General features: G+C 37.6%; 1 protein-coding gene across 1 annotated transcript in view; it reads left to right on the top strand.

Moving 5' to 3' along the window:
* PCSK1 (proprotein convertase subtilisin/kexin type 1) overlaps window positions 1-9,300 on the top strand; it is a 40,257-nt gene extending 30,957 nt beyond the window's left edge. Inside the window, exons 10-14 of the mRNA XM_015571582.1 lie at window positions 2-34; window positions 1,166-1,323; window positions 2,629-2,762; window positions 5,728-5,889; window positions 6,477-9,300. Coding sequence (XP_015427068.1) covers window positions 2-34; window positions 1,166-1,323; window positions 2,629-2,762; window positions 5,728-5,889; window positions 6,477-6,854 — 865 coding nt within the window. The 3' untranslated portion in view covers window positions 6,855-9,300. The remainder of the gene's footprint in view (window position 1; window positions 35-1,165; window positions 1,324-2,628; window positions 2,763-5,727; window positions 5,890-6,476) is intronic.
* Window positions 9,301-11,049: the final 1,749 nt, after the last annotated feature.

Genomic DNA, 11,049 nt, shown 5'->3' with positions numbered 1-11,049 from the left:
AGTGTGTGATAAAGGACAATGACTTTGAGCCCAGGTAAGTGTCTCGGGAATTTTGAATAACTGTGTGCTCATGGCACTATTTGATATGTTTGTCACTTTGTCTAATTTTTTTCTCACCTTCCTTTCTGAAGTAGATGGAGGTAGCATTTGCCAGTGTTCACTGTGGGTCCAGGGGGAATATTGAGATCAAAGATCTGTAAATCATGTTAGCATATTTGCATTTTCCTCTCATAGCCTACCTACCATCTAGCATTATGTTTAAGGTGTACCGTTGTTTTATGTAGCACTAAGAACAATCATAGCTACTTAAACTATTATCAATAATCAGTTTTAAGATTTATCCCAAATTCAAAGATGATAAAATGTTGAAAAAATGCATCTTAGAATTGATGAAATACAGTACTCGCCAACAAGTATTATCCAAACCTCAAGAGCCTCACTTCATATCACAGTGCTGTGTGATTCATCATCTTTTTGTCATGAAGGAATCTTTATCATACTGCTTTTAAACAGACCACATCTGACCCACCACATCTAGCCCCGGAAGCAGAATCTGCTATGACTGTCTTGTTAATTCTATCACAACAATCATGATTATACTGAAGACCCACTCACACAAAATACCCAAGGGTAGAAGGCCTGGAAGACATGTCCATTGCAATAATAGACCACTTTTTGATGGGTCCAAGGCAAACCTGCCTGAATTCGATTCCACAGTAAACAGCATTTTTTTCAAGTACCTGTGTTCTTTACTATTTTCTTTTTATTTTATTGTGGTAAGAACACTTAACTGGGTTCTGTATTCTGTTCCACTGGCCTATATGTCTGTCTTTATGCCAGTACCATACTGTTTTGATTATTGTAGCTTTCTAATATATTTTGAAATCAGGAAGTATGGTGCCTCCAGCTTTGTTCTTTTTTCTCAGGATTGATTTTGCTATTTATGATGAAACTGTAGAATTGTTTATTTTTCTATCTATAAAAGCCTTACCATTTTCTATGGATTATTCACTTATAGCTAATCCTGAATTAGGTTCTACTCATAATAGGGAGAGACAACAAGCTTAGTTAGGTATCAAGTACAAGACTGATGTGTACATATTTGTATAACGTGTAAGGAAGAAGAGATACACTTTATTCAATGGAGATTCATTAATATATTTAGAGCCCTGAAAGCTAATGGAGAAGTTATCATTGAAATTCCAACAAGAGCTTGTGAGGGACAGGAAAATGCTATCAAGTCCCTGGAACATGTACAATTTGAAGCAACAATTGAATATTCCCGAAGAGGAGACCTTCATGTCACACTCACTTCTGCTCTTGGTAAAAATTTTTTTTTAACTTTAAAATGTTCTTTTAAACCATTTGTTTAAATGTAAATTCAATTACTTCAAATCAATGAGTTTTTGTTTCTTTATAGAACTAAGTCTCCCAATAGATACTTTCAGGTCTTAAAAAATATACTTCTTCTCTCTCCCCGCTCCTTTTTTTAACATCAGAATTCTACCCCGCTCATTCCCATAGGTCCTTAAATTAGCAAAGAACAAGGTCTATTCAAATAATAATGTAATTAATAAGCCTTTCTGGAGTTAATGAATACCATAATATACATTTTCAAATTGTGTTCATTTTTCCAGGTCACTGATCTATCATTCTTTTCTCTCAGGTAACATGTTAGTGAAAATTACTCTGATACTTAATAAAGCTGATAGATACATCAGAATCAATTGAAAAACTGAGACTTATGATCCATGAAAGAGGGTTGAGAAAACTAACAAATTTCCCACAATGATATTATTAAGGCAGATGATGTGATTGATATATGGGCAGTTGCTCTTTCCTGAGAGGGCACTAAGTCAGATGAGATTCTGGATGGGAAGAGCTTGTGAACACAAACCATAATCCACCAGGAGAAGCTGTCCCAGCACTCGTCCACATGCAGTCTCTGAATAAATTCCATGTCTGTAGGTGATGTGTGAGGAAAAATGAGCTATCTCCATAATGTCCTTCCAGGATATGAAGTTCTTGTAGCTTTTTAATAGGTTCTGTTAATTTTGGAGTTACACTTTCTAGATATCTTGGAATTGTCTTGAAAGGTTGGTGGACTGCTTTTTCATTAATGGCCCTGTAGTTTTTTTTAACCCTTTCACTTAGAAAGTAATATTATTTATTGTTCTATAGAAAGCTTGGATTTGAAAATTTAGAGTTACTCCTATTACTAGTTTTATATGACAAGAGATTATTAAATTAACATAGCTTTTTAATGTATACACAAGATTGTAGACTCAGGCACCTATTAAATTCTCAAAACTTCCTCTTATATTTCAAAATGACAGTTCCATTAAAATCTATTTTAGGTCTTTGATTCTCTTCTTTAATTTAGTTTGTAGACGTAGGTCTCTTGAGTTCTCCTTATTCAAATAAACCTTACTATAGTCATTCATTATTTCGTTTTCTACAGTATGGATTGAGAACTTATTATATGTCAGATAATGTGCAATGTACTGTGGATAAAAATATTTGGAGGGTTAATCTCTCTCAGCTTTCATTTTCATTATCAGATGCTAGAGTGTGTCCTATCAGAGCTGTTAGGACATTTATTAACTTGCATTTCTTGTATGAAAATAGGAACCAACACTGTTCTATTGGCTGAAAGAGAGCGGGATACATCTCCTAATGGCTTTAAAAATTGGGACTTCATGTCTGTTCACACATGGGGAGAGAACCCAGTAGGCACCTGGACTTTGCGAATTACAGACATGGTAAGTAAGAAGGAAAGGCTATAGAAACACAAGCTTACTTTTAAAAACATTGAAGGTGTTTTAAGGTGGTGTCATCATTCATCAGGGCCCTAAGGAACTTTGATCACTCTGTAGTTGAAGTAATGACAAGATGTAGTGTTTCAAGTTCTGCCACTTGGCTACATAGATTTAAAAAATATTAGGCACTGGCCATAGTGGAAGAAAGAGAAGATATTCTGATATACAGTGTGACATATTGTGGGACAAATCCAAGTGTCCCACATGACCTACTCACCAGAATGAGCTGTATTCAAAAACATAATTAGCCAGACTGGCATGGCTCAGTGGTTGAGCGTCGAACTATGAACCAGGAGGTCATGGTTCGATTCCTGGTCAGGGCACATGCCCAGGTGGCAGGCTCAGTCTCCCATAGTGGGTGTGCAGGAGGCAGCCAATCGATGATTCTCTCTCATCACTGATGTTTCTATTTCTCTCCACCTCCCTTCCTCTGGGAAATCAGTAAAAATATATTTAAAAAAAAAAACCATAGTTAAATGCTAGACCAGCTTTGCTTATGACACTCCACTGGAGTCACATGAAGGAACTTTTACAAATATTTACTACAGTGGCCATTTAGAAGTAGCTTACTTATTAGAGAAGACTTATTTAATATGACTTTGTTTTGTGTCAGTTCTTTCACTACGTTTACTAACACTCTTTGATATCTTCCTATAATTATAATATACAGTCACAAAAATAAAGGGGTGTCAGAGCAAAAAACCAAATTATTCATACAGTTGAATTACACTGATTTATACAGCTGAATTGTTTATTTTTGCATCATTTCTCCAGCATTTTCTATAGGTGAGCATATAAATAATGGGGTTTTGGTCTGAGTCCTCCTGAGAGAGATATGTTATAAGTATCAGCAGTGCCAGATTTCAATGTCTAAATAATTTTTTATTTAAAACTAGTGGCCTGGTGCACGGATTCGTGCACATTTGAAAGAAAACTAATTAGAAGAAATACTTTAATATCCCTATTTGCCCTTTCTCTATAATACAAGTGTCAACCAAATTCACATTCGATAATAACCTATCAAAACACACTGGCGCCAGCGAGAGCTTTATATGTATTGCGCATGTGCAAGTCAACTTAGCCTTTTATATTCTGCACAGTGAGAAAAACCGAAGTCATTTTCAAGGTCCACCATTTCTTACTTCTTTTCAGTCGGGTCAAGTTTCTAAACTTTCTGAATCTCCATTTTCTGGCTAATGAAAAGAAAATAGGATTCTACCAAGTCTCCTATCTACCTACTCAAGGATTTCTGTGAGGATCAAATGAGATGAGGCACAGAAAAATGCTTCACAGACATTTGGTTAAAGTATAAAATGTTTGAACCTGGCTATAAAGCAAATCATGTTCCTGGACTGAAGAAACTCCAAGGAGGCTAGTCGCTAGGGAGAGGAAGTCATGCGTTGCTACGTGATGTCATTACCTGGTGCCCACAGTGACCATTTCTGGGCTAGGGTGGGCTGTAGGCTGCATATTGTGCCATGGGGTCTTGGCAGCATTGGCTGCGATTTGGTGGGCTGTCGCTCTGGGGTGGTAGGGAGGTTCATGGTGCTGTTTCTTTGTAAATGGTCAGTGTGCATCATGGCAGCTCCTGTGTTGAGCATATGTCCCCTGGTGGTCAGTGTGTGTCATAGCGATTGGTCAGATGGTCAGAGGGACATTTAGCATATTAGCCTTTTATATAGAGAGATTTACCTTTATTGCTGAAAGTAGTATAGTTGTCTTCCTATTTCCCCCATTGACCCCTTCTAACCCACACCCGCCTAAATAACTTTTTAAAAAGAAATTATTCCTGAAGATGTCAATTAAATTAACACAAATTCTATAGTTATTGTTACTTTATTCTCTGAGAATGCCTTTCTCCTAAAGACAGCTAAATTTAGTATTGGCATCTGTAAAAATTCCTGCTCTCATGGGGAGAACAGGAAATGTTCTTAGTAGATTGTCTTGTTCTTGAATGTGGACTCCACTTTTTAAATCAGTTTCACCATCAGGAAACTAAGAAAAACTGTTTACCAAGATAAATCTGCAAAACTTGACTTTATGTTTTTGAATATTTTTTAGACCCTTTAGATTTCAGCACATTATTTTAAACATAGTTTTTGAGCTTCTGAAAAGTATTATTCCCATAAATGAACAGTTTTTAGGGTTGATTAATGCTGAAGGCTGTTTGTAATTCTCTATTAAGGCTGACTTTTTCCCCCAATGGAATGTTTCTAAAAGTTGATAATTGTTTAATATAATTCTATTTATAGATGTACAGTCAACTTTTCAAGAATACATTCCATATAGAGACTAATATAGAAAGTTCTGATTTTTTAATTAAATGATGAAGCAATTAATCATTTTTTTAAAATCCTTGAGCCTGCCCTCACCGGTTTGTCTCAGTGGATAGAGCATCGGCCTGCGGACTCAAGGGTCCCAGGTTCGATTCCGTAAATAAAATCCTTGAGCCTATAAACTGTCAATTTTCATAGCAAGAATAAGTCCAGTGATTTTTTTCTTTATTATCTTTTTAAAAATGTGTGTTTTTCTTTTTTCTTATTGGAGTGCCATTGGTTAATTAGGTTATATAGGTTTCAGATGTACAATTCTATAATACATTATCTGTATATTATATTGTGTGTTCATCTCCCCAAGTCAAGTCTCCTTCCATTACCATTTATCCCCCACCAGTGATGTATTTCTTTTCACACAGAGCTCTACACATGGAATGCACAAAATTTTAAAATTAGATTTAGACTATGAAATCCTTTTTTGATAGTCTGAAGGATCTTATTTAATGTTACTCAGAACACACACTGTTGCTTTTTTCTCTGAGAATGCCTTTCTCCTAAAGACGGCTAACGTTGCAATTTAGTATTGGCAGCTGTAAAGATTCCTGCTTAAAATATATATGCTTATTCATCAGTCTGGAAGAATGCAAAATGAAGGGAGAATTGTGAACTGGAAGCTGATTTTGCACGGGACCTCTTCTCAGCCAGAACACATGAAACAGCCCCGCGTGTACACGTCCTACAACACCGTGCAGAATGACAGAAGAGGGGTGGAGAAGGTGGTGGACTCAGGGGAGGTCTGTGTGGCTGGATTCTTCTTGGCATGCTCTTTTTTTGAACTGTAAATTGACAATGTAGTGAGTGAAGCTGCCCCTAACTTTTAGGCGGGGAGTGAGTCAAACATGGGTAAGGAAGAAAGGGAGTGGGAGTGGTAAATTGTTTATTTTCCATAGGATGAAACTCTATTGTTTTATCCATTCATTCATTGCGTATTTAGAAATTAAAGTGAATGAATTCAAAATTATTGAATCCACTAACATGAATTCCCTACTTCATTTAGCAAAGTGAAGGAAACCAATAAGTATGAGCACTTATAATACATCACCTTATTCCGTTTTCAAATCCACCAGAAGTGGAGGTATTCTTATTCCTATTTTACAGGTGAAATTAGGGCGATTAAAAGGTGCCAGGGATATCGCAGTAAGAGGAAAATTGAGGACTGAAAAACTGAGTTAGTGTAACTCTAAGCCTTGTGCTCTTTCTGCTCCCCAACTTTCGGGCGGGGGTGGGGGCAGGGGGAGAAGCAGTGGGCATGAACTAGCTGGCCTGCCCTGCCCTAAACAATGAGCCTTCTTCCCTTTGTGGGTGGATTTCTGTGTTTTAGGAGCAGCCCACAGAAGAGAACCTGAATGAGAAGCCTCCGACTGCAAAAAGCCTCAGCAGCAGCAGTGGGAGAAACAGAGAGGAGGAGCAGGCGGAGGGAGCTGCGTCCGAGGCCATGCTGCGACTCCTACAAAGCGCCTTCAGAAGAAACTCGCCACCAAAGCAATCACCAAAGAAGTCTCCGAGTGCAAAGCCCAACATCCCTTACGAAAATTTCTACGAAGCCCTGGAAAAGCTGAACAAACCTTCCCACCTTAGAGACACCGAGGACAGCCTGTATAACGACTATGCCGATGTTTTCTATAGCACCAAGCCTTACAAGCACAGAGATGACCGGCTGCTGCAAGCTCTGGTGGACCTTCTGAGGGAGGAAAACTAAAGCAGTCTGTGATCCTGAGTTGGAAATATTCATGCTCCTTCCTTACCCATAGATTTTGCCTGTGTCTGAAGTGGTTGTTTTTGCCATTGATTCTTATGCTTATAATATCTTTCGTTATACTTTTTCTGTTTCTCCCCAAAGTGAATATTTGAAAGGGATGAGCTCCAACAGTAAATCCAACTTCCTGAATGGATCATGGATCTTTTCAAGCACCTCTTCCTGCCTACACAAGTAACGCGTTTGTTTTTTCCAGAGCCACAGTCCACACGTGGTCCTCAAACCACATTAGAATGCCTCCTTGAGCCCTTTCATTTCATTTCTCAAGAGAAAAGTCATAACCTGGGGCAGTAGATAAATTTGAAAAGTAACCTGCAAAGAATGAGAGGAAGGAAATCTGTTCTGATAGTTTGTCTCCTGTCTTTGCTCTGTGGTTCTTCGAATTTTGATGCCAAAGACAGCTTCGGAAAGTCTTGAATGAAAGTGTTCATAATTAGACCCCTACCCCATCTTTTCTATTCCAAAGTACTACTTATTCAGGGAGTAGTACTTAGATCCATAAACAGACCTCAGAATCTGTGTGATCTGGTTTGGGCTGTGTTAGAACATTCCTTGCTTGGTGTGCCACGTGAGAGGCTTCTGTTGATCTAACGGGGACTGAGACACATGCTATGTGTTCTGGTCTTCCTCCATTTCCTCCTCTGAAGGTTTTCCTCCCTTGTCTTAGCCACAAACTGAATACTTAGAGAACTAATTTATGCTGCTTTCTTAGAATAAACTTATACTTGGCACTCAGCAAGTTCCTAGTCATAATTTTTATTAATAATAAGAGAAAAACACTCATAACATGGAGAACCAATATAATAACAGGGGAGACCCAATGGGAGGCTTTGTTTGTTTTGAAAATTGTATTCATTAGAATAGGTTTTTCTGGATCCCTGAAACTGGCACTAAAGGCTCTTCCCTAATGGTATAGCTGATAGTATCCACATTCTCATCAAATGGCTTCCAAGTTTCAACTCCCAGGACACGAGGTGGCAGCCCACAGGCCACATTTGTCCTTCAGGTAGATTTTTTTTGACATGTAAAATGTTTTTTAAATGTGAGTGATTATTGAAAATATGAGATTTTACATAAAACCTGATACTCAGACCCACCTTCCATCATGGCCAAGTTGCCTGGAGCTAAGTAGCTAAATTTGAGCAGCAGGTCCCCAAGACTCTCTACTTCATGCTACTTATGGCAGCCACCTTACTGATGAGCACTCAATAGGCCTTTTATTTGGCCCCACTCTTGAACTAAATGAACATTTTCAAAGTGTTAATGCACTAGGAAAAAATATCTTCAACTTCTTTCAGGCAGGATCTGTATGATAACAATTATGAGAATTTTCCATGACTTAATTAAATTATTGGCCCCCAAATGGTATTTTAGACTCCTGCAAGTACCTCTGATATCTAATCTGACATGTTCATTTAACCTCACCTCCCCTGGATGCCCATTTACCCTAATCCATTAATTGCCAACTGCTTAGCTTCCCATTCTCTCTATGCTCACAAAGGCTCTGGTCGCCTACAATGGCATTCTCCCAGTGGGCTCTCTGTTTGCTGTTCTTCCACGAAGTTTGAACTTTATCAGGCTACACATGAACTACTAGACCAAGAAGAGAACACTAGAGTCTGTCAAGTGCTTTGGTGTGGAGTATGGTTTGTAACACAAAATTTCACCCCCTATTCCACCATATAAAATTGTGCAGAATAAGGTTATCTCCAGAGCAATACCCATGAAGCTTTAAGGATGTTCTCCTAAAACAATTACAGTATCAGTATGTTCTTGGAAGTTTCACATGCTCTTCGAAATGGAGTGTTAGATAGAATTTTTAAAATTTCATCCCATCAAAAAGTATTAAAATTGAAAAGGACCAGGAGTTATGAGATACATTTTCAACTAAAACCAACAACAAAGCTAAGGCCTAGGGGGGACAATAAACAGTCATAAAGGAAAGCTCATCCTTTCCCCATTCCTAGCCTACTGCTAACTGTCTGAAGCATTCTTTTTTATCCTTCTAACAGAATCTTTTCTTTATTAAACCCCCAACCAGCTCATTGGATTGCAGCCAAAGTTCACTTTAGAGAAGCTCTGATATTTAAATAAAGTCATGTTTGAATGTTTCCAACCTGGAGTATATTGTTCAGACAAAAAATATTTTTGTCAGTCTTTCTTAGTGCCTGTGTGAATTTTTGTGAAAAATGTAAGAGAAGAAACATATACTATTTCCCTCAAAAATTTAAATTATATTTTCTTTACAGGTATTTATAATGTAGCAATGCTTTTATCAAACAGAATTTTAAAAGGCATAATAAATTATATTAAAGAACCAAAATTTTCCTGAGAATAAGAAAGTTTCATCCAATAAAATATTTTTGAAAGGCATGTTCCTCTGTTAGTAGAAATATAATATGTATGTGTTGTGATTAAAAAGTGACATCTAATAGCCTAACATAATGTGTAGCTGACTTTTACATGTGTGGTTTTAGCATTCTTAAGGGAACTCCCACATTATACACTTGATGTATTAACCAGAATATGTAAAATATGCTTATAAATCAGAAGAATAAATGATTTCTCACTAAGTCAAAAAGAAAAAAGCTCATGTTTCCAACAAAAATAGGATCTCTTTTTCTTATTGTGTTTCCCAATGAACTGTAAAAAAAAAATAGTTGATGGTTTACATTTAAAAGGTAATTCCTTTGTAGAATAATGGGCTCTCTTAAAGGCAATTTAAGAATTATTTGAATAGGTATATTTTATTTTTTTCTTGTAGCTCAGTCTTTCACTTTTTGACAACATAAAAAGTTCTATAACTGAGCCTTGACTGAAGTATTGAGAAAAAAACAAAACCCTAAAGGGACTTACTACCTGTGAGAGAAAGGGTCTTACTACATGACTTTGTTTATAGGCCAGATTATAGCAGCTAAGCCTCAAATCCTCCTTTCCCATCAGAAGTCCCCAATTCCCAACTTTAACACCCTGCCCTCTGGCACACTTTCCTCTCCTGCTCCAAACCTGCCTCCCTGACTTTTCACCCCCATGTCTGAAACTTATCTTCCTAATCTGGGTGCGTGGTTTTCCCTCAGACTCTATTCCTTCCTTCTAAATCATAATTATTTCGTCAAACTGAAATATTTTATTCAAGAATTCCAGAAAGAATGTTCTAACTAGCTCTGTCCTCCACATGCAGCCATCTTCAAAGTCTTCCAACCAGAAAGGTTCAAGATATGCCTCAGCTTTCCTTTGAATGCCTATTGTTGGGTTAACCATGTGCAAGCCTAGAGTACAAACACACATGTCCCGAAGATAAACATTAACTCTTATATACAAATTAAACCCATAAGAGGGAAGAGTAATATTTTCTAACTGCCTCATAATTTTGCAAGGTTATAGCACTAACACACAGGATAACGATTATCATTCACTCCACTCTCTCTGCCCCCGTAAGAGAGTGTACTTTCCTGGCCCATTGATGTTGAGCTTGACCAAGTGATTTACTTTGGTCAGTGGATTTTTAGTGGATGTGACGTAAGCAAGGGCCTAAATGTGCTTGCACAGTTTGGCTTGGCTCTTGCTTTCAGTGATTCAGTGCTCTGAGAAGAGTATGCCCCAGGGAACTACTGCCTCTTCAGCCTGTTTCCAGAACAAATGTATATGTAGCAGATTGACATTCTGGAACCACACCCAGCCAATTTACAACAGGAGACAGAGCTGTCCAGATAAGTGCCGCCTATATAAGCCGAATTTGTTATCTTGGCAACTTGTGAGAATGAATAAATGCTTGTTGTAAGCAACTGAGTTTGGGGGTAGTTTGTTGCATAGCCTTACTATGTCAACAACTCAATAATAAAATAAGTTTCATTTTTTTCAATCCACTAATAATACCACCCCTTTCAAATTGTGCCTTGCTGATTCTGGAATACAAAAAAAAGAAGCCAGTATTTAACCATATACCTCTTCATGCTGATCCCACTGCTAAACAAAGACCCTGGCCAAGCCTGCACATTTTCATTTTTAGAGGCCTGTCTTAGCTTAGTTCTTCCTGTGTGCAGAGCTGCAGATAATGAATGACTTGTTATGCGTAGTTTATTTAGGAAGTAATAGTAGAGAGCAGAAGTGATTCACATATACACATAAGTAGCATGCA

This window comes from Myotis davidii, unplaced genomic scaffold (genome assembly GCF_000327345.1).
Source record: "Myotis davidii unplaced genomic scaffold, ASM32734v1 scaffold44, whole genome shotgun sequence".
Taxonomy (NCBI): Eukaryota; Metazoa; Chordata; class Mammalia; order Chiroptera; family Vespertilionidae; genus Myotis; species Myotis davidii.
Note: the sequence above shows the minus strand (reverse complement) of the source record. Positions and strands in the feature narration are given on the sequence as shown.